The sequence below is a fragment of the Malaya genurostris genome, chromosome 3 (assembly GCF_030247185.1).
Source record: "Malaya genurostris strain Urasoe2022 chromosome 3, Malgen_1.1, whole genome shotgun sequence".
Classification (NCBI taxonomy): Eukaryota; Metazoa; Arthropoda; class Insecta; order Diptera; family Culicidae; genus Malaya; species Malaya genurostris.
In genome coordinates, this window is record NC_080572.1 from 49,981,481 (window position 1) to 50,006,304 (window position 24,824).

The 24,824-nt window shown below is 37.0% G+C and overlaps 2 protein-coding genes across 3 annotated transcripts in view; both read right to left on the reverse strand.

The window, feature by feature from the left end:
- LOC131434462 (protein O-mannosyl-transferase Tmtc3-like) overlaps window positions 1–24,824 on the reverse strand; it is a 696,449-nt gene that overhangs the window by 89,388 nt on the left and 582,237 nt on the right. For both annotated transcript variants that reach the window (XM_058601183.1, XM_058601184.1), the window contains exon 8: window positions 5,965–6,220. In XM_058601183.1, coding sequence (XP_058457166.1) covers window positions 5,965–6,220 — 256 coding nt within the window. The remainder of the gene's footprint in view (window positions 1–5,964; window positions 6,221–24,824) is intronic.
- LOC131434463 (uncharacterized) lies at window positions 6,251–7,143 on the reverse strand. The gene is made up of 2 exons (XM_058601185.1): window positions 7,044–7,143; window positions 6,251–6,990 (listed from the first exon to the last, which is right to left on the reverse strand). The coding sequence occupies exon 2, from the start codon at window positions 6,978–6,980 to the stop codon at window positions 6,495–6,497; it is 486 nt and encodes a 161-aa protein (XP_058457168.1). The 5' UTR covers window positions 6,981–6,990; window positions 7,044–7,143; the 3' UTR covers window positions 6,251–6,494.

Here is a 24,824-nt window from a genome sequence, read left to right on the forward strand (position 1 = left end):
CAGAAAAAATAAAAATTACTTGAACTAGTTGGGTAGCAAAAAGCGACGCCATCGAAGTTTAGTTCCATTGCTCCGTTGACGGATAACTCCGACAGAATCTGTTTGGCTCAAATTACATATATTCGAAGGAGTGGTAAAACCGTTTCCTGCAAACCAGTCTCAAATGGACCATAAAAAGGTTTACCCTGTGCTGCTGTTCCTGCGAGAGCTCCAAGTCGAAAACTGGGTCACAAGAATGACACAAATTATACTTTGCCGCGAGCCGTACCGCTCTTAGGAGCTCACCGTAGTCGTAAAGAGTTGCTGACCCTACGGGTACAGTTTTTCATAATCTTTGTGTCATTTCGAGCATCACGTAACATAACAGTTCATCCCGAGTAAATGTTCAATGCATATGTAAGTTGTTTCAGGCGCATGGAGGATGAGCACCGGGCATCCTACCGCTTGACCATCATGCATCAAGGGCTGCTTGAAAGCAAAGTCAGGGTACTACATTTCGATGCAGAACTTGACTTTCTGTTTCAACAGACTTCGCCGTCGACTCGTACGTAAGTGGTGACCTACTGCATATTGACGTAACTATCCATTGTATTTGCTTCTGAGTTTACTCTTGAAATGGCCGGAAGTAATTTGGATGGAGAATGTTGGGAAGGTACCAGCAGAGTACAAAGTTGGATCAATAGCTGTTCTACGTCTTTTGTTTTGTATTTTCAAGGTTACGCACTCAAGTCTTTTTTATGTGAATTTTCAAAGTTCTGAGTTTATTTTAGCATTAGTTTCCGAAATTGGGCGGCATGTTTTGTCTTAGAAATGGTGCTATATTGAAAAAAAACCTGTTTTAATCCACCGAGTGGTGTAATAATGCATTTCTCATATCACCCATGTATAGTATTGAAAGAGTAAAAAAAAGTTTTAATGGTTTCGGCTGCTGAGACATGTTTCCTAAGATGTGCCTTCGTTAATACCAAAAATTCCTCAATTGGTCGAAGTTGTGGGCAATTTGGTGGATTCATGTCTTTTGGGACGAAAGTGACATTTTTGGTAGTATACCATTCTACTGTTGATTTCGAGTAGTGGCAAGAAGCAAGATCTGGCCAGAAGACAACAGGATCCTTGTGGCTTCGAATCATGGGTGTAAGTCGTTTTAGTAAACATTCCTTGATGTATATTTCGCTGTTCTTTGAAGCAGTGGTGATGAAGGCTTTCGAAATCTTACCGCAGCTACAAATTGCTTGCCAGACCATAGCTTTCTTACCAAATTTTTTGACTTCAATCGATGTCTCGGACTGGTTTAACACTTGCCCTTCTCGCACCGTATAATATTGTGGTCCCGGCAAGGATTTGTAATCAAGTTTCAGGTAGGTTTCGTCGTCCATTATTATGCAGTTCAAATTTCCAGCAAGAATCGTATTGAACAGCTTTCGAACCCTCGGCCTGATCGATGCTTCTTGTTTCGGACTACGTTTTGGTTGTTTCTGCTTCTTATATTAGGTGTACAACTTTGCTTCCGCCGTTTTTTCAAAATTTAAAGCTTTATTGCGAAAAAGTGCTTACAGATGTATTGTCCGTCGCTACGACATCTGGGGAATACGGCGTGTGGGGCAAGACTTCCCATTTCAGCGTTTCTAGGTACTTTTCGACCACTTTTGCGACGTGAGGCCCAGCATTGTCGTGTTGGAGGATGACTTTGCCATGTCGCTCTTGATACTGTGGCCGCTTTTCTTTTAGCGCGCGACTAAGGCGCATCAGTTGCGTTCGGTAGCGATCTCCTGTGATGGTTTCACCCGGTTTTAAGAGCTCGTAGTAAATTGTTATTCATCTTTGAAGGTTTTTTCTCTTTCATCATCAGGTTTGTCTTCGACATCGAAATCACCATTTTTAAAACGTTGGAACCACTCCCGACACGTTCTTTTACTCAGAGCAGCATCACCGTAAGTTTCTGAAAGCATTCGATGCGCTTCAGTTGCATTTTTTCGAATTGTAACTGAAAAGTAAAACTTCCCGCAAATGGCGAGAATTGGGCACATAAACAGACATTTTCGTGCGTGAATAATACGAAAACAAGAACAACTGTCACTGAAACGGCGATGACAATTCGTTAGGCACTGTACACACTCACTTTAAAGACATTATCATCTATGTGTTTTGACCAGCCTCAGCCGGTACAGCCACCTATCGAAAAACGGCGGAAGCAAAGTTGTACACCTGATAGGTTCGAAGATTCAAACGTTCTTTAGCACGAAGTAGATTTGACTTCGAAGTGCCTACTTTATTGGCCACATCCCGAACTGAAACCTCCTTCTTTTGCTCGAACGCCTTCAGTATACGTTTATCCAACTGATGGTTAGCAGGACCTTTTTTTCGACCCGTTTTCGGTTTATCCTCAAAGGTGTTATCCTCACCGAACTTCTGGATTGCATTTCGCACGGCTGTTTCACTTACTCCTTCCATTTTTGCTATCTTTCTCAGTGACAGTCCGCGTTCTGTGCACCATTTGTACACAATTTTTCGACGTTGTTTTGCTGAAAGTCGACGCATTTCGAAACAAACTAATGAAAATGAATAAACAACTGCACAAGTGGTTAGAGAATTGCGAAATGGCAGCGGTTTTTGGTTGCGTCCATACTTTCTGGGACAGTCTTTATAATATTAATCTAGTGAAATTTTCTCGTCGAAGTCGGATTTCTCGAAAGCACTTTTTACTACCTTCCTGGAAAGTTTTCAAAAAACGATTCGACAGATTTCCATAAAAATTTTACTCAGTATTACTTGGATGTGTTTCTAGTGATGTTGTTTTTTTTCTAGTATCATAAAAATCAGTTTCTAACAAACGAAAGTTACAGTCTATGGTCGGCCGAAAATATTCACAATTAATTAAAGATGCGTGGTAAATGTAGCCAAATTCAGTTTTGCTTGCATAACGGAGGGTTAAAATTAGAACACTTTTGCTTGCATTAGAGCAAAGTCAGCAGCTAGAAGTTTTAAATGGAAGATCTATAAAATAATAGAAACTGGAACAAATGTATCCCCAGCAAGCCGTTCTAGTTTTATTTATTCGAACAGTTCTTTTGTCAAATTCAAAACTGGCCAAAATTCCGTTCTAGTTTTTGTATATTTGAAACACAAGTAAAACACTGTTGGGGCTGCCAGTTTTTCTTGTTTTAAAATCCAGATTAAAATTTTGTAACTGACATAAATTATGCATCTAGAACTAGAACACTACTGAATATGCCCTTACGGAGGGTTAAAATTAGAACACTTAGGAGTCTTGTTGTCTGGTAGACAAATTAGGTGTAAAAATGGTGTAGAAATTAAGGCCTTATTTCCAGTTTTTTTTCGTACAGTGCACATGGAGAAATGTTTCATATATTTGGGATTGTTCGATTGAGTGTACTGATTGGAAAAGCTGTCATATGTGTGAAAAAAATTTGTAGTATATAAGTAACCTTTTCTGCCACCGCCATGTTACTGTGATGTCCCTCGTGAATCGCAAGAGTGATCCATATTGATACATTCAAACCTCCGTTTACGTTAACTTTTTTCATGTTACCTCTTTTTACGTAACTCTTTTTACGAACAAAATCCCAAATAACGTAATCTTTTTTTATGAACCAAATCCTAAATAACGTAAACTTTTTTTACAAACCTACTTCGTAAAAAGAGGTTTTTGCATGCAAGGAAAATCATTTCCGGCTCATTTACATTCCATGGAAATTACTACAACATGAGTATGATGAGTACATGTCGGAAAACGATGTTTGAGGTGGTTCTGAATTCCAAGATGGCGACTTATGGTTTATTGGTATTTCTTGAAAACCCTTACAATTTGAAAATTAGTTTCAAGAAATATCAATCGTTTTCCAACATGTACTCATCAAACCCGTTCCGAAAATACCCATATTCTGATGGTTTGTAACGAATATCGATGAACCGGAAGTTGCCATCTTGGAAATTGATGCACCATAGAACATCCTTTTCCTGCAAATACTAATAGTTTTTGTTCCATAGTTATCCATTATATTATATAGTTGCACTATTTATGTACCATTTAATTCCACTATTTCATCGTCACGTTATTACACTTTCACATATACCTTTTTCGTTTTTGAACCTAGACGCGGGCTACTCTGACTCCGAGTAAAACGAACACGTGGTACGCGCCCTAAACAACAACTCATGAAAAAAAGAAAAAATAAACAAACTCGGCTGGATGCGTGGTGCGACCCGAGAAAATTTTCAGAGCGAAACTACGCGATTGGAGTCCGATCTAGAGCGACCTCAGGTTGCTAAAACAAACATATCAAACGTTGTTTGGGCGACTCTGGGTCAGCTTTCGGGCTGCTCTGATCAATAAACGAAAACGGTAATAGTCACTACAACTTTAATGAAGTCTAACATACGTTACAATACAGATACGCGTATTTCGGAATGTTATTTACATTCTTCTTCAGTGTATCGGTTTTATAACATTACATTATATTATACTACTGACACCCGATATCATATGGTGTATTCATATATTGAATTCATAAAGGAAAGAATGATAACATTATATTATACATATCCAATAATATACATAAATGGGGAAAACTTTTTTTTTACGTTGAAAATTCCAAATAACGTAAACATTTTTTACGTTGAATATTCCGAATAACGTAAACTTTTTTTTACGTCATAATTCGATTTAAGAAGTCCCGATTATTACGTAAATGGAGGTTTGACGTTCGACTAAAGAAGTACTGATATCACCACCCATAGACACTTTCACTACAAATAAAGCTAGAGAAGAAGTTCTTTTCAATTTCGAAGTTGCGATGTGTAGTAAACACTAACGATCTTAATAGTCATTTTGAACTAAACATGGGTATTGGATGAAGCTCTATGCACGCAGCGAGAGAATTAAAGAATCCATAGAGATGAATACGAATCAAATTAGAAACGGTATCACTATGTGTCATGCTGAAGCAACTCATTTCATCGGCGTGGATCATAATACTGCTAGAGTGGTATAAAATACTGTACTGTTCGATATGAAATCCGACTAGTTCTTCGATTCTACGACATTCTTGATGATATCAATGACGATGCTAACAATATATCATACATCATAACTGAGCGAAGGAGACGTCGTTGTGTAATTTACGACAGAGATTGAAGATCTAAACACTGATTAATCATTTTATGAAACGATAGTCATCAATACTCCCGTGAACTGTGGGATGAAGGATTTTTATTAATTTTCAAACTTTAAATTAGCTCTCATAATCGTTTTCTTACAGACAACCTGTTCCATTTTTTTAAATTCTTTCTCAAAAATAAATGACAGAGTACTTTTTGAACTCTCATCAGAAACGATGTTAATTGCGAAAATCGCGTAAATAAAAACCGTGTTAGTTCCGGAATTCGTGTAAAAAAATCCGTGTATAAAAAACTGTGCGAAAATAACCTTGTAAAAAGAGACCTTAGTGTATTTTCAAAGGAAAGTTTCCAGAAGGAGGATCCTTCACAAAAAAAACATGAAATGTAAAAATGATGCTGCTTCGTAATATTTTTCTTCAGATTAAAACCAAAAGTAAACCATAGAAAGAATTAAAAACTCAAAGGCAGGGTAAGCGAAATTCCTGCAGTGGTCGGCTTCTATGACAATGAGCCAGGAACCCAATGGATATGTACTTAGTTTTTTCAAGATGCACACTGCACTGTGTCTGAAGAAAGCTGATAGGTGCTACAAAACTCAATGTGACCCGAAGCCGAGTATGATTGATGCTAGAAAAATCTAGGTGATTTAATTTGCACAGTTTTGCGAAGTCTGTAGAAACATGATGGTCAATTTACACCAAAGGAATGTGAAATCGCTGAAGTTAAGCCCAATCTAGTTTTAGAGTGCCATTTTACTTTTGAATCAGTAAAAATGTTATAATCCATCTATTTATAGCCAATAAATACAGGGGATATTCTACTCACCATTACAACTACCGCCGATTTTTGCCGGTCGGTCTGAGCGAAGGCCGCCCAAACCAGCACACCGAGCAAACCGTAAGCGCTCAGGGTAATCAGATTGCGCGGATCGGTAAAACTTTCCACCAGCGGAACGGTTCCCATGGTCCAGTCGCAGCACAGATTGCACGGGAACAGCAGCAGCCACAGGTTGACCGACGCCAGATAGTTGTACGAGAGTTGCCGGGTGGGTGTTGCGGACACCGAGGCGGGATTATCGAATCTGCAAAGAAGAAATAAAGTAGGGGGAAAATCGTAAACTGGTGCTTTGATTAATTTCCGGTAACATAATTGGATGGAAAAATGACAAGCAAACGAATGAGTCGCAGAGTTTTTTGTGAATTGATAAATGCATAAATAAAAATGTGCACTGAAAATAATATATACAGAAATATAATGAATACAGACTTTAATCACAGTTCATATGGTTTGTTCAGAAAATTGTACATCAGATTTATCATTCATTCCGATTCAAGCTATTTTTTAATCGATTCGTTTCAGTTGAACACCTGGCTTCCCCCAGTCATGACACTTTTCGAAGTTGACGCTTCGTCAGAACTATTCGTAGGTGAGACGGTTAGCGGTAACGGTTTAGCATCTTCGTCTTCATCCGGTGGTTCCTCCACGATATATGCTTGCTCCGTCGGGTTTGCTCCTTCGTCAATTTCTTCGATGATCAACGTACTCCGTGGGTTTGCTGCGACAATTTCACTGCTAGTAAACCAATATAATGACCTGTCGTCAAATCGAATTTCAGAATCTAGTTCCATTTCTTCATCCTCTTCGATTACCGGTAGCATCGGAACGGATATCGTGGGATAGGTATGGCCATAAATGATAGGATTACACTCCATTGGATACACTTCATATGCTAGCATTATCTGCGGGTATTGAAGAGACCATGGAAATAATATGAAATCCAGCGGTTTGTCTTCAAAGCTTCGCTCTTCGGTGGAAATATTGTCGTTTTCAGTCAAGCTCATTTTCGGTCGACTGCGAATGTACATTTATGTTTTAATGGTGCGGACATGTACTAACGGAAATACCTGTGGCAGGCAATGTTCTACGAAAATAACAAATTTGTCCACAATTAATTTATAAATTTGATTCTACAGTGCTGCAAAAAGTCAAAGCAGTCTTCGATTGATGATAAAATTAACTTGCATTATGATACATGCTGTGTGTTTTGCCTTTCTCGTATAGAAAGGCTATTCAATAACTGTGAAAACTGATAGTTTTATATACCATTTGACTCCACTCGTCGATATAGAAAAATGTTTATATGCAATTGATTTTTTCGGAGATGGCTGAATCGATTTTCATAAACTTAGATTCACATGAAAGGCCATATTTTCCCAAAGATCGCTTTTAATTTTATCATGACAGTTTCTGCTTTTAAACTGTATCCGGATAACATTCGGTTCCAGAATGACAAGGTGATATATGCAAAACATTGCATAAAATAAGCTGTTCCCACAGATTGCTGAACCGATTTTTACGAACTTATATTCAAATGAAAGGCCTCATGTAACCAAATACACCCAAACCTCCATTTACATAATAATCGGGACTATGTAAATCGAATTATAACGTGAAAAAAGTTTACGTTTTTTAGAATATTCAACGTAAAAAAGTTTACGTTATTTGGTATTTTCAACGTAAAAAAAGTTTTCCCTTTGAATTCTGCTTTAGTTCCTTATATGTAGAATTTCGCTTTATTTAGAGCACTTGTTCAGCAGTTTAAACAGTCTTGATAATCTGATATAACTGGTATTTTAGTATTATTTTACTACAACCGGCTATAATTTAGATCTGCCGCAAATAAAAAAAAATACTACTGCTTCAAAAATTTAAATGACTACTCATGAAAACCGCTCCGAAAATATGCATATTGTGAAGGTATTCGAGTAGTTCGAGTGGTATCGACACATAAGGGTAAGAGGTTTCAAGGAATTGGAATTCAGAACCACCACAAACATCGTTTTCCAACATGTACTCATCAAACCCGTTCCGAAAATATCCATATTGTAAGGGATTTCAAGAAATATCAATAAACCGGAAGTCGCCATCTTGGAATTCAGAACCACCTCAAACATCGTTTTCCGACATCTACTCATCAAACCCGTACCCATATTGTAGTAATTTCCTTGGAATGTAAATGAGCCGGATATGATTTTACTTATATGCAAAAACCTCTTTTTACGAAGTAGGCTCGTAAAAAAAGTTCACGTTATTTGGGATTTGGTTCGTAAAAAAAGATCACGTTATTTGGGATTTCGTTCGTAAAAAGAGTTACGTAAAAAGAGGTAACGTAAAAAAAAGTTTACGTAAACAGAGGTTTGAGTGTAACATTTTTGCCTTTCTCATATAGAAAGACTATGCAATCACTGTGAAAATCGACTTTTTAACCAAGGCCAGGAGCGCCAAATGTCGTATACCATTCGACTCAGCTCGATGAACTGAGCACTGTGTATGTATGTAACAAAAATATGCACTCACGTTTCTCAGAGATGGCTGAACCGGTTTACTCAAACTAAGATTCAAATGAAAGGTCTCATGGTCCCATAGCCTGCTATTGAATTTCATTTGGATCCGACTTCCTGTTCCGGAGTTATATCGTAATATGTGAAAATTGGAGAAAAAGTTTACACTCAATTATCTCTGGAACAACTCAAACTAAGATTCAAATGATAGGTCTTATGATATCCTAAAAATTTGTAGATCCGACATCCGGTCCCGGAACTAAAGCGTGATAAATGGAAAATTACCAATTTTATTAGTATTTTTCCTCGAACGATGGTTAAAAACAGGTACAAATCCCATAAAACTGTCTGATAAATTCTTCTAGTTTGCAGAGCTTGTTAGTTTGTGGGCATGGAAACATAATTCGGCACTCCTGGTCCCCTCTGTTCCTGTTCCGAGAGCACCGAAAGTGGAGAAGAAAAACTCCTAAAACTAAATTCACTTCAATTTCTCTGCGATGCTTGAACAGATTTTCACAAATCTTGATTTGAATTTCAGTTCATACTGTCTTTAAAGCTGCTGTAAAATTTCATCCGGATCCGACTTCCGGTTCCGCAGTTACAGGGCGATGATTGTCAAAGTTTTCAAATCGCCATATAGAGTGACAATATGTACAACACCGAGAGAAGAAGAAAACACAAAACGAACAAGGCGTATGTATTCTTAAAATTCACGAATATTTGTAGCGTACAAGTGATTCTTCGAAAACGAGTTATAAATAAGAACACGGTGAGCGACTTTTAAGTCCAGTGCTCCATGATGGATTACCACTAGATGAAAATAAACCTTCATTATTCTACTTTCCGATGCCGTGTTCGGTTTCTCCAACCTTTGCTTGGTTCCAGTTTAACCGGAGAACAAAATGTGTCAGATTTCTTTGCGCAACCCTGTATAATTTCTCAGAACGTTATTGGGGAATCTTGCAATTACACTTGGAAAAGCGTAAAAAGAATGGTTTGTGTTAGATCACGATTCTAAATAGTTGCAAAATAATCGGATTATCGAGTGAGTTAACTCACCATTGGTTCGGATATAAAACTAACATGTTGCAGGTCGAATTCAAGAACTAGCGCTCTAAAACGACTGTAAGAGAAAAGAAATGCGAGAGATTTAACTATTGCGCTTCGTCGAACGAGTGTTGCTTTAATCAATCGGGTGTTCGGTAGAAGCACACTTATAAAAAAGGAGCTCACAAAATGTTCAAAAGTGCCCATGAGTCATAGCCGAGTGAAACTTTGACACAATTCGTGAATGATTAGTGGTGTCGATTCTTAAAGCGACACTTTAAATTGGTTTGTAAATCGGTCTTTGCTATCAGAAATGAAACAAAGTTTTCTCAGTTGCTAAGTACACTATTTTCTTTTCGCATTTCGCCTGTCCACTGGTCCTCCGAAATCCGCATTTAATCATGGTTCATTGGGTTTAAATCGAGCGGAATTCAGGACAGTTTGCTAGAAGTGGTCGCACAGTTATGTCGTTTTCGCTTGAGGAAAATAAAACTGACCCAGGGTAGTTTCATCAAACAAACACTTTTCACGGAACTGTATTGGTTTCGCACTTAGCAACGGGGGTTTGAGCAAACCTGATATAAAAACCAGGTTCGAAACTGACTCGATTTTCAGTTCAACAACGTTAAAACTAGGTTTGAAACTAGCTTCAAACAAACGGTTTGACAGCAGTTAGGATGGACTGGGTTAGGTTTGGCATCAAGCGAAAACGACATTAGACTGTACCGAACTGGTGGCACGAAGCTAATTCGTGTTAAAACAATAAAACATCGCGTTTCTGGAACACTCTGCATACTGTTCGTACCGATTTGGGAAACTAATAATGCTAGCAGTTACAACAATAGTATATTAACAAGGTAATCCATACATCACAAGATATAGAAAACAATTGGAGCATGATAATTTATGTTCTTCGAATATTGTACTTTAATTATTAAATCTAGCATATTACCACTTCCATCCGGAAAGATTGAAAAACCAATTAGAATATTAATGAGAATCGAATCAATTTACATCATTTTGATTTCAAGTTCAGCGATCATAACCATCACGAAAAGTCTGAATGGTTTGTTTGCTGATTATAGAACTATTGTGAGTGTTAACGAATTGATATGGAGAAAATAGAACGCATTACATGCCGGTACGAAATTAAACCTATTTATTTAAAAGAATTCATCTTGCGGGACTATTTATGATGCGACCCTACTGAAACTGAATCCTTTTTCCTGATGTCTGAAATTATTGCCTCAGCTTCTAAATCACCAGTTCAAGCTGCAAAACAGTGCAATTGGAATTCCCACGCTCGGTCAATCAAACTCGACACAAATCGACCGATTCGTAATTCATTTAACTCTGCCCCAACAAGATTACATCAACAATTCATTCACGCAAATAGTTGCTAATTTAATTTTCCGCCAGTTCTGGTGTTAATCGAGCAATTTAAGGAGCGACATAAACCGGCCGAGGACTTCGTCAGCACCCGGTCGTGTCTACGCCCCTCATCTCGTCGGTTCAGCCAATCAGCCATGGTTCGGTTGCCTTTTGAGAAGCAACAAATGGTCGACTGTCGCACCAGACAAGTTGAAAAACAATTTCACGGCAGTAAAAAAAATCCATCATCGAATTTTCGCTCTGCTTCATCCCTTTATGCTTTTTTTGGTTGAAACCAGTAGTCAGCAACAAGCCTTCCATAACATGATTTACTAAATCGATTACTTTTTTTTGCTGGCTCCGCTAGAAGAACCGCATGTTGTAACCAACTCTCAACTTCCTCGTTCAAATCAGTATCGCAAAGTTGTTGGAACAGAACAGCGATTTTTTTTTCTTACATGCACTCATCGTGAAAGAAGGAAGAAAAACTTTTTCGCTTGTATGGTCTGATCGAATTTTCCACAAGTTCTGTGTAGCCCTATGCACTATCCTCAGAGTGTATTCGGAACTCACTGACTATGGCTATGGGGACCGTGAGAAATTTCACAAAGTCATTTCGCTTGTTTCTTCATTCCTTTCGACGTTAGTCATTATATGTTGATGAGACTGTCAAGTCGTGTAAAGTTTTATGTCTGGGCCATGTTCGAAAGTTTGAGAGACAAAAAAAAACATTAACAAGAGCTCGTTCGGACTGGACAGTATCCGTGATGGTGATACCGATAATGGTACAGGGAATACATCTTGCTATACATTAAAATTAAATAGCATTCGATAGTGGAAGAGTAATTTTAATACATGACATTTTTTGACTACAGCCATTTGAAAAATAAAACGTGCTCAATCCACCTAGCAGTGAGATGATACCTTTTTATTATCAATCCGCATGTGTTTTTTGCATCAATATTCTTCAGTGGTTTTAGTTTTCATGAAATCATTTTGATGTCCTAACAGTGACAGTTTGAAATTTCAACCACTCATTATTGTGCAATTTCGGAACAGCAAGTCGGATCGAAAAGAGACATTGTTTGAAACCATAAAATTAATCTTTTGAATCTGAACGTGTGACTATTGATTAGGCATTCAATGAGATGTCGAAGTGAGTTCCAATTTATAATTTTTGGTCATTGTTTACTGTACCTCCAGAACCTGTATTCACGGATCATCATAACCCAAAATGGCTCGTATGGCCAGCATTAATATGACGAATAAATTCACGGAAACACCGAAATCAGCATTTTGGCGAGAAAATTTGTTTATTTTCTAATTTTAGTTAGTTATTTTTTTTTAGTTTTAGTTAGTAAGATTTTTTTAGTTGTCTCAAAAACTAAAAAAATCTTACTTTTGCTAATTTAGGTTTTCTAATTCTAGTTCCCTTAATAATAATAAAATATTTGTTGAAATAACTATTTTTTTTAGTTGAATTCACCCATTAAAGGTGCTATCATTTCTTAGCTAAGGCACACTTCATATCCATTCAACTAATTTTTTAGTTGAATTAGAGAAATAAAACGTTGTTTTCAACCAACATAAATGGTTGAATTGGTTTCTGCAATTTGCATCTATATGGCGCTCTGTCACCGAAAAAACGTTAACACCGTAATGACTACTAGCCACTAGATGGCACACTACTACCGAAAAAAATTTCAGTCGCGGTTATCTTTTCTATATTGGCAGGTATAAATACGATGTTGTATTGGAGAAAAAGGCATAAGCGAAACATAAACTTCTTTTTGAAAATTTTACTTCTAAATCGCTGTTTTCTTCATTCGACTTCGCGAAATCGACTTTGAGCACTCGGAAAACAAAAACCGAATACAAGTAGTACACCGGACGGCGTAGCCCGGAATGTTAGAAGATACGAAAAACATCATTTGACGTGTACAGTTAGAGTACAACATTCGAAACTCACTTCACTGTTCCGCGTAAAAACATTATTACCCACAATCGCTTCAAATACGCACAAATTCTGAATAAATACACTTTTCACTAACAGTTTACGTCATTTACACATATCGGTTTAGAAATTTATATATGGCTATATAGTAACACATGCGAAAAACATCTAAACAATTTGCAAGCAGTTTCAACAAGACTGTCCCTTTTAGCTTTTTAATGGATTGTTTTGCTTTGACACTTCTCATGAGTTTTTGGCTAATAAACTTGTTGATAAAACCAGTTTCATTTTTATTTTCTTTGTGCTGTTCTTCAGCAATGACAGTGACAGATAAATAGAAACAAATTTACTGATTTAAATAACGAAATTAGTTGTCAATGAGAATTTCGTCTTGGATTGAAATATTGCTGGTTTGTGTCCAGAATACTCACCAACTAAACACATTCTCTAAAAATAAGAGTTTTTTTCAGCAAAGTGAATTCTCAATTTTAACTAATTTTATAGTTATTTTAGAAATTTTGTTCTTAAAATCAAATAATTCAAAAACAGTAATACGAATTAGGCGCAGAGCTAATTTCGGTTGTTCCGTGTTGGAATAGTTTTGAGCCCAACTTAGAAGATTTTTATTATCGTTATCTTCTATAAAGCTTTGAATTTTAAAAATTCTTCAATTCATTGTATGGGACCATAAGTCTTTTAATTTGAATTGTTTACGAAATTTCGTTTCTTTAGGGAAACGATTGAGTTCCTTTATTATCGATACAATCGGAACCGAAGTCAATTAAATATTTCTAAGGGATTGTAAAACATTTCATCTGTTTCGAAATTTTTGGACTTCCGGTTCAGTTTTTGCAATGACTGAGTAGAAACATATGTTGGAGAAGCTAAATGAATGGGAAATTCACAGAAAAAAATGATTTTTTTTAAGATACGCTCAGAGACAGGACTCGAACCTGCGTTCCTATGCAATCCGTGCACACGGTCGTGAGGCGGCCAGGATTTAGACCATGTTCGATGTACGCTTTCCCAAACCTGGTCGTGTGGTAGAACCGTGTCTATCACAAGGCTTAGGGTGGCGAAATGGTAGCGCGTATGCACGGATTGCATAAGAACGCAGGTTCGAATCTTGTCTCTGAGCGTATCCTTTTTCAAAAAAATCTTCTTTTCTGTGAGTTTCTCATTTATTCAGCTTCTCTACTACCGGTTTGTTGATATTCCTTGAAAACTAGGCATCGAAAAACGATGTCTGATGGAGATCTGAAATCTAAGATGGTGACTTCTGGTTTATTGATATTTCGTGTAAACTCTTACAATTTGAGGATTTTTGAAATGGTTTTGATATGTACACAGTACGAAGAATTCTTGTGTTTTTACATTTTATAAGATGCACATAAATGGAGCGTCACATTTCACACAAATTTATGTTAAAAAACTTTGAATTGTGATTTAAAAATTACATGGCTTGAAATCGAATGAAATAAAAAAAGAAAAAATCGATAGCAACAGCGCGACTTGAACCGAGAAACATTAGATCACAAAACACTTCAGTTAATCGACTGAACCACAGATGCACGTATCTAACTGATAAATAATTGATAAATATAAATCCAAACAGCGGCACTTGGTAGCCGAGTGAAAATTACAATCGGAGCCTTTAAAATTCTGTACGAATAGAACATTGTGTCATTTGACAAATTAAGTTGTTATGAATTGTATCGTTTGTTGAATTATGTCACCTGTAAAATTCATAATTTCTTTCTGTGTAGGTATTATAAAACGATATTTGAAATCGATCTGAAGTGCAAGATGGCGACTTTCGGTTTATTGATATTCCTTTAAAGCACTTACAATTTAGGAATTTCCTAAACGGTTTTGATGTCTAGGTATCGAAAAACAATGTTTGAAGTCGATCCAAAATCCAAGATGGCGACTTCCGGTCTATTGATACTCCTTTAACCCGCTTACAATATGGGGTTTGTAGAGCAGATTCTGTGAAGACATGTTTGAGGTGTCGTTTCGAAATCTAAGATGGCGACTTCCGGGTTATTGATATTTTTTGAAAACTATTACAATATTAATAAGGAGTTTTGAGAAATAAGGATAAAGGAAACGACCTCAAAAAACGTTTTGTGGTGCTTCCGTTTAGAAAATATTCATATTATAAAAGTTTTCAAGAAATTTCGTTGAACCGGAAGTCGCCATATTGTCTGAACAACCCCAAACATCGTTTTTCGGAATCTACTCTTCATACACGATCCAAAAATACCCTTATTATAGTGGTTTACATTGAATATTAATGACCCGGAAACCGTTTTCATTTTATGAAAAAAACCTTTTTTCATGAAGCAGGTTCGTAAAAATAGTTTACATTATTTGGAATTTGGTTCGTAAAAAGAGCTACGTAAAATAAGGTAACGGAACAAAGTGTATATTGATGGAGTTTTGGGGAAGACCTGACTACCTCAAAACCGTGGGCTTGGATAAGGGGAAGGCAAACAAGCGTAATGAGTTTTTCTCATAGTTTCCAAAATATTAAGAAAACTAGTTTTTGAGTTATTTATGTCGTTTTTGCTAGAGAAAACTGAAACTGACCCAGGGTAGTTTCATCAAACAAACACTTTTCACGAAACTGTGTTTATTTCATACTTAGCAACGGGGGTTTGAGCAAACCTAATATAACAACCAGGTTCGAAACTGACTCGATTTTCAGTTCAACAACGTTAAAACTAGGTTCGAAACTAGCGTCAAACAAACGGTTTGACAGCAGTTAGGGTGGAAATTGGGTTAGGTTTGGCATCAAGCGAAAACGACATCAATTTCACACTGTTGAAAATATAATCACATTTTATATTTACGATTAAGTACTACCCATTCTTGTATCGGGCGAATTTTGAATAGGCTCCAAATAGTGCAGTAAAATTGTTGTTTATTATGTATATAGTGTATGTATGTATGTATGTATAATAAAACCTAATGGTGGTAGTTCACTAATTGATTTCACCAAAGTGTTTCACACGTAGATCAATAAGTACCCGTTCTGACAGGCAAATTGCGTCACTAATACTCCATAATCGAAAAATCCCTCCAGCGTTCAATAGAGACATCTTGGAGATATCATTTGTCGAATTCTTTTGACATTTGGTTCATTAGTGTGCTTTCTGGGTCGCTGCTTTGGACGTTGATCCAAAACAACTAATCATTACGATGGCTAGTTTCCATGAATTGACATTCGAATTTCTACCGCATTCTCCATATTCGCCGGATTTAGCCCCCAGTAGCTGTTCTCTGTTCTTCTGTTCTCAGATTAAGGAAAAAATTGTTGGAAATAGATTTACATCGAATGATCATCCAGATTGAAGCATTTTTTGTGACTAAGAAGAAAGCGTGGTATAAAAGCGGTGTAGAAATGTTAGAATGTCTATTTAAACAACTGTATTGCTCTTCAATAAGAATGCATTGATGAGTATAATCGAAATTTGGGAAAAAAGTGCTGTTCCTGGTCTGACAACCGGAAATTTTTTGACGAACGCACAGTGGTCCAAAACTGGATAAAGACGGTCAAAAGTCTGTACTGACTTTCACTGATTTTTAAGAACTAACGTATCTTCGAAGAATTTTTACAAGATTATATTACGCTTCTTGTGAAAGTTGCACCTTAATTTTTGTTAAGAGGGTAGTACCAATTTCGAAGAAAAAATTTTTTTCACAAAATTTTTTTTTCTATTTGTTTTTGAAGACAAAAACATTTGAAATATTTTTGCTGAAGATATAAATAATTGTTGTGATTTTTATTTTGTTTACTTTTTGACAATTAAAAATATTAGAAAAAATCTAAGTGGAACTCGGTTCAATTTTTTTAGGCCTTTTCAAAGTTAGTTTTAAATATTGAAAATCCGAAAAATTATCAAAAGTTCAACACATAATGTATCAGCTCATCAGCTGAACTGAAGGTTTGTTTTAAGCGCCGTTTTTCTTACTCCGTTTTTCTTTCATATGCATGATCGATATCATTGATGCACAAAGAACAATGCTATGCGAACTAACTTGTCTGCGAATTATTATTATGTCATATTTGAGAATATCTACAATAGTGGCATTATTGAATGTACCTCAGCCTACTAAGTGAGAGGTAAGATTTCTTATTGACAATGGCTCATTCAATCTTTTAAAGGAGGATAGATAACACATGGATCAATAAGTCCCGATACTAACAATGGAAACAACATTTTTTTTTGCAAAATTTTTTTTTATTCATCAACACCTTTTAGGGTGATACAATGGTTGCAACGTTTTTCCAATTTTTCAATACCATGTTTATAAAAAAAATTATCTTTCGCTTCAAAATAAGCTTCAGTTCCAGCGATGACCTCCTCATTTGAGCCAAATCTTTTTCCCTGGAGCATTTCTTTAAGATCAGCAAAGAGCCAGTAGTCACAGAAGCAGATCAAAGCCCAATTCGTTCAATTTCGCCATTGTTTTCATCGACTTGTAGCAGGGCGTTTTTGTTCCATCGAAAGCAATCGCGACACCCACTTGGAAAAAACCTTTTTCATGCTCAATTTTCACGAAGGATAGTAAATACACTTCCATATGATATCTGTGTCATCTCAGCAATCTCACGGAGCTTCACTTTACGATCTTTCATTATAATTTTCACATTTTTCGGTGTAACGGCTTTCACAGGTCTACCCTAGCGTTCCGCGTCATTTGTGTCGATACGACCACGTTTAAACTCGGCGAACCACCGACAAATCGTTGATTTTGATGGACAAGAGTCCGGATAACATTTTTCAATCTATTGTTTCGTTTGCACGGTGTTTTTATCCATTAAAAAACAATGTTTTATCAAAACACGAAACTCGGTTTTTTCCATTTTTTAAACAAACTACAAAACGACTTTATTCCAACCTCGATAACTCAGCTGTTTCTGGTAGGATCGATTTAAAATTTTGACCCGTTTCAAGCAAAGGTTAGTACTCTAGAAAGACGTGGTTACTGGTGTACTACGAGCACCATCTCTGCTTCAGTCTCGGGACTTATTGATCCAAGGTTGCACATTTGGAAGAACAAACAAAAGCTTATGTACACATCTCTTCTCATTTATAACTCGCTCTTCAAGAGCCGAACATCCGTTCAGCTCGTAGCTTGTTTTCACCTTACCAACAGGGATGCCAGGTCATATTTTCAAAAATCTGTGACCATCCAAAAACTCTCACTATTTCCTACCGCTCTGTAATTTTTGGTACTAAACTGGGATCAATTTTAAAAATCTATGATCGATTTCAGAATCTGTGTAAATCTGTGACTATTTTCAGAAATCTATGAGAATCTGTGCCATTTTTAAAATCCGTGCAAAATGTTGAAAATCTGTGAAACATAGATTAATCTGTGAACCTGGCATCCCTGCTTACCAGTGCGGTGAACTAGTGAGCTGCGATTCTTTTAAAAAGAGCTGTGAGCTATCAGTTCACTTTAAAGATTCGATTCACCGGAATACGCTCACTGCAAAAGTGAGTTACAGAAATAGCAGACGCGTGACGCCCTCCGTTTCTTAACTATTTATGGTTTCAGCATGGCCATAGTAAAAATGAGTCACACGAGTAGTACTCAGGATATTCTAGTTGGAAAATAAATTGGATTAGGAATATATTTTCCTATAAGTATTGTAAAAGTTTGCTGCATTAAGTCGCACATTTCGCTGCAGTACAAGGTTTCCTAGGTAAAACTAGGTAAAATGATGTATAACTTTTCCAGAAAAGAATAAACCTATACATTACCTTCTACAAAATTATGGGATTTTATATTTTCTACAGTTATTCCAAATAAAGTATGTATAAAAAACTAACTTGAAACAAGTTATGATTAGAAAACTAGTTTTAAGGGGGTTGTCATATTTCAATAACTAAAACTAACTTTGAAAAGGCCTAAAAATCGAGTTCCAGTTAGATTTTTTTTATAGTATTGAGCATATTTTTGCTCATACATTTTGTAAAAATCAGCTGCACAAAGTTGCATATTTCGCATCGGTGTAAGGTTTTATCATACATAAAAAAAGGTAAAATGATGTATAACTTGGCCAGGAAACAACAAACTTATACACTACCTTCAACAACAATATGGGATTTTTTATTTTCTTCAATTATTCCAAACAAAGTATGCATAAAAAAATAACTCGAAACAAGTTATGAACAAAAAACTGATTTTAGGGAGGTTGCCATGAAAACGCTTTGTATATCCGAAACGGTGTGACCTAGACTTTTGGTACATTTGACAAAGTAAATTATTTTTAATAGTTCTAAAACTTTGTAGAAGAAAAAAATTTCTATCTCTTCAGAAAAAAAGTTTTGGTTATATTTTTTGTCAAAGTAGGCCATGAATAAGTAGGGATAGAATCAAATTACGCGGTATATATTTGTAAATATTTTTAAAGGCAACTTAATGCATTAAAATAACAGTTTGGCAGCTACTGATTTATGTCTACGTTTTTATTGATTCGAACCACTGTGGGACGTGTTGTTTGAAACAACTGCTTTCAGTGGTCGTGCTTCCATTCTCGTGTTTCAAACTGCGTAATTACAATCAAACGGAAAACTTCAACCAAACGAATTAGGTGTAGAACATAAATGCGTCCCATTAATTATCAACCATTGCACTGCCAGTCATGTAATGCAGCCCAACTGAAATGTTTCATTATTCACACGATTATTCTCTTCACTTCACCGGACCTGGCCTTCACCAGCGCGAAACCCGTGGATCCTACCGAATGCACGTCGGCCTTCTCGGGACGGAGAAAGTTTACTCGCATACGAAAAGGCAATTTTGCAATTTCCAATTACGGTGTCATTTTCAAGGCCCAATAAACAAACATATTAAATAACATAGTAACGTTGTAATACGAAATTGATTGGAAATATCATTTTATTGGAACAACATTATGATCCGTGTGTGCTGGCAGTCCAGACATCATATCCAACCGACAAAGCGACCCGGCTCGAGCCACATTTTCTCGGGCTGAAATCGAGGGTAGGGGGAAAGGGGGGGGGGGGGGGGGTATTGTTTGTTGAACACACACGGAAAGAAATGTAAGGAAAATTGTTCTAGCCTAAGGGTCACGTTTATTTGTAGTCATTTTCATACTTGTAAAACATAATAATGGTGACCTTTTGAACCTAAATATATCGCCGGAAAATGTTCCGAGCGTCGAGAACAGATATTTTCCGTGTTTAAAAAACTGCTTCGTTCGTTTGCCCGAGACGATACTCGAACACTTACTCCTTTGGTTTTATGTCGGTCGTTCGTTCTAGTATTTTGCGAATCGGGCGCACGGTTGACTCAACTCGACTCGGTGGGTGGAGGGCTGTCTGCCTGTGACAGCATCGTCTCGCAGGAGAATGTTGTCGCTAAACCGTGTCTCTCTATGTCGCGTCGACGAGGCTGCAAACGGGACTGCATTCCTGCAGAGACATTGATTTTCTGGTTGACAACATGCTGCTCGGGTCGGAACGGGGAACGGGGAAAATTATTAACTTTTATGCTAGTTTTATGACGCACACTTGCACCGTGCGCTCTGGTTTCACTGTACCGACGATACACGCCAGCAAGCAAAAGTTGATGACTTTGTTCGGTGCGTTCGGTACTGCTAGGATGCATGACAATGTCGTCGTTTCGGTGTTCGTGGAAACACGGTACCTAGTGAGCAGCGGTTACCATTTGTAACTTTTCAAAGCTTGCATACTAGATAGGTAATGTTGGGGAAAATTTTATGAATTTCGAACGAGGGAATAGTGCTGGGTGAAAATGGGTTCGAAAGTTAAAGAGCCAGCGAGGCTTCAGCAAACCCATTAAGTGGATATTTGTGTAGCAAAAACCAAAAATAAAATCGTTTACTGGAAATTTGTTGCTTGACACGATCCGTGCTCGAATGTGTATCTAACGTGGGTTTGAGGTTTGTTGAATTGTTTTTTTTTGTGCAGAGAGATTCCTCTGTTGAGTTTAGATCATTTTTTAAGAATGTCAGTCTTTAAAACAAAGAACGTTCCCATGGACAAAAATTTATAATGGATGCTAAGAACTCTAATTTCTGAGATAATGTTTCTAAGAAATTTTTTTTTTCCAGTTTGAATTCTGAATAAGAACAAAAAGTGGGTGGTATGTGTCAGAGACATAACTGAATAGCGTGAATACGAATAACAATAACTAACACGTATCTTTACACTCCTGAATACCTAAAATCGTTCTTATAAGTTGATAGATTGTGTGAATTGTGCAAGGTTTCATTTCTTTACTTACAGACTTGTAGCAGTGTACCTATACTAAAGTTTGACGAATTCTAGGTACACTTATTTTAACTTTCAAATCAATGAGACCGTAAAAAATTGTTCGCTTGTAGAAGTACACACGGTCGACTAACATGAATTTCAAAGGAACGTATCGATTTTTACATTTTATACCTACCCAGTTGATAACATGAGAATGCAATGCCTGCATCAAAACTGTCGTCGGAGTACGAGAAAGACAAACAAGCGTCATGCGTATTTCTCTTTAATATTCGATGATACCAAAAATTTTAGAAAACTATAACTTTGAGTTATTTGTGGTTATTTCATAATACTAAAATTTTATTATAAATTACTGATCATATTCCCGATAGCATGGAGAACAAAAATAGAACAACAAGAGATTTTCACGATTGAGTTCTACACATTATTGTACAGGGTAACTTTTAAAAATAGTGAGTATGTCGTATTCACGACAAAAATTCTGTTTGAGCATATCTTAGCATAACGTTTCCAATTTAAAAAAAAGTGTATAGGAATCCTTCGTTTGGTTTTGCGTTTTCTCTTTTAACGGTACAAATTTTAAACACACTTCACCATGTTGTCGGTATTAAAACAAAAGTCATTAGTAGCCCAAATTAGTGAGACCAAAAAAATCTTTCATTTGAGTCAAAATTAGTCGTCTCTGAGAAAATTAAGTGAGTTCCGTTGTCGAGTTTTAGACCAATTTAGCCGGGACTTTCAGAACCGGGAACTGGGAGCCGGCATAACTGAAATCGATTCGTCACAAAACTTAAACAGTTTCGAGAGAAGAATTTTTCCTTTTTTGCATTATCACTCTAAATGACGGGTTGCAATTTCATACAAACTTAACCCTGTATTTCTTAAATCAGAAGTCGGATTCGAACAAAATTCTACACTTACTTATGAGAACATAACACCTCTCATTTGAATCTAAGCTTGTAAAAGTCGATCCTGTCGTTTCTGAGAAAAGCAAGAGTAAACGATCATTTTTCCGGTATACCCAAAATCGATGTATTTGCATGACAAGACCGATATCAGCGTTTTGGTGAAAAAATTAGTTGATTTTCTAATTTTAGTTAGATATTTTAGAGACGACTAAAGATTGTTCCAGAAAGAATGGACGAACTTTGATTTCGCTGTAAATAATTCACAAGTGTTAGATATTCAAATTTTATTCGATATGCTGATAATATTAGACTACAACAACAAAATATTATTGTCAACATTTGCTACTTCGCCATTGTAGACTAGCTGGCGCACCTTCTTGCGAACGTTCCTCATTAAATTCCGTACCGAATTTTTCGAAAATTTCGACGACTGGTTTAACACTTGCCTTTCTTGCACTGTATAATATTGTGGTCCCGGCAAGAATTTGTAATCGAGTTTCAGGTAGGTTTCGTCGTCCATGATTATGCAGTTCAAATTTCCAGCAAGAATCATATTGTACAGCTTTCGAACCCTCGGCCTGATCGATGCTTCTTGTTTCGGACTACGTTTTGGTTGTTTCTGCTTCTTATAGGTTCGAAGATTCAAGCGTTCTTTAGCACGATGAACATTTGACTTCGAAGTGCCCACTTTTTTACCAGATCCCGAACTGAAACCTCCTTCTTTAGTCTAACGCCTTCAGTACACGTTTATCCAACTGAGGGTTAGCAGGACCTTTTTTTCGACCCGTTTTCGATTCATCCTCAAAGGTGTTATCCTCACCGAACTTCCTGATTGCATTTCGCACGGTTTTTTCACTTACTCCTTCCATTTTTGCTATCTTTCTCAGTGACAGTCCGCGTTCTGTGCACCATTTGTACAAAATTTTTCGTCGTTGTTCTGCTGAAAGTCCACGCATTTCGAAACAAACTAATGAAAACGAATAAACAACTGCACAAGTGGTTAGAGAAAAGTGTAAACAACAGGACGCAGCCATAAAAATTGACAGATTCTGAACTATTATCATACTTTCTGAGACAGTCTTTATTGTTTTCTTGAGTATTTTGTAATTATTGCTTTTTTACGCAAACACCATGCAATTGATTATGTATTGAAGTACGATAATCCATAGATAATTGTACAATGAAAATGTCTAAAATAATCGATGTTTACATCTCGGAACTGTTAAGTGAGGTAATTCGTAAATCTAAATCACTAACAGTTAGCAGTTTTTATTTCGGATAATTGAATAAATGTGAGATTAGTTGCGAAAATTAGTTGATTGTATGATACTGTCAGTTATTCATCTCAGAAAAATCCACAGTTTGGTCCTCGTAGGGCACAAGAAAACTTTTTCTCATTACCATACGGAAAGACGTACTCAAAAAAGATATGACTGGTAAAATGAAAATACCGAAATACGAAAACAGGCTACAACCTTCTCCAGCCCAGGAAAATCGTTCTGCCAACTGAACTACTGTGAATATGATGAAACATAACTCAGAAGACATCCCGGTTGGAAAGAACTTGATGTTATTTTACTCAAGTGATAATTTTTTTTTGCGTTTTGTTGTGTTGCGGCTTGTTAGAACAAAAGCACCTCGGTAATCTAATACCGCACGTAAACAATTATCAAACCTTTTCCTTACATATCGAATTTCTCTTCGATTCTTCGGCTGACTAATTGTGTGAGATGTTGTCTATTTTGCTTACCCAATGTTCACTTGATAACATATTTAATCAAAGTAGTTTTGACGAAATTTCTCTCTACTTTACAATTTGAACTAAAGTAAGCTGCCAGAAAATGCCGAATTGGTTTCGTTGGATTTTTATTTTTTTTAGCTCGGTGGGCAGTAGAAAATGGGCACTGGACCAAAACAGTTTGGGTACCACCTAACCTATTGAGTTCATGTCGGAAAAAAATCGACTTCGGATTCATGGCGGTAAGACACTCGATTAAAACGATTCACTCGAATCTACCAAACTAATAGATTAAAAAAACTGCTATGAATTTTCATCCCCATCACAAATCAACGGAAAGGGTTAACGCGTCAGGCTTTCTTGATTTGCAGCTGTCAATCGATCGAACAAACAATTTTCGCTAACGCATCTAGAACGGCTGCCGTTTGCCAAACATGGCCAACAATGATATATTTTCCAAACCATTGCTAGCTTTTCTCTCGTACTAATGGAAAACTACTTCAGTGCCGCACGTTTGTCTTCGCACTTTCTACTTTGTGAGTTGGGCATCGTGTGCAGCCAGCAGGACGGCGGGATTGACTGGGAGAATGCCTACAGCAGCAAGAAGAATTGCAGGTCGATCGACCATTTTGGCATTTGGTGCGTTAAAGCCAATGCAAAAAGCATATCACCGAAGTGGGAGGGGAAACGACACGGTTGTGATCCGTTTCGACAGGCGGTAAATAGATTCGATACCTTTCAGAGGATTCGAACTGTCTAACCGCATAGCTGAGCTGTAATATACAGCCTTTCTGTTTGACTGCTTACTTCAAATCCATAAGCCCTGCATTGCGTCGCCGTCGTCGTCGTCGTAGCCGTCGTAGTCGTCGTAGTCGTCGTCAGCGTCGTCATCATCGTCGTCATCATGGTTGTTGTTGTTGTAGGTGCCGGCTGCGGTGGCTGTAGAGTTGCTTCGAATTCATGTACCTAGCAATTCACGTCGCATTGTTCTGCAATATGCAGTGTGCATTGTATGTGGGTTGCATAAATCGAAACTGAAGATATATA

Bases quoted from the DNA above. Each gene is read 5' to 3' on its own strand.
- LOC131434463 (XM_058601185.1), bottom strand. From the start codon at position 6,980: ATGAGCTTGACTGAAAACGACAATATTTCCACCGAAGAGCGAAGCTTT.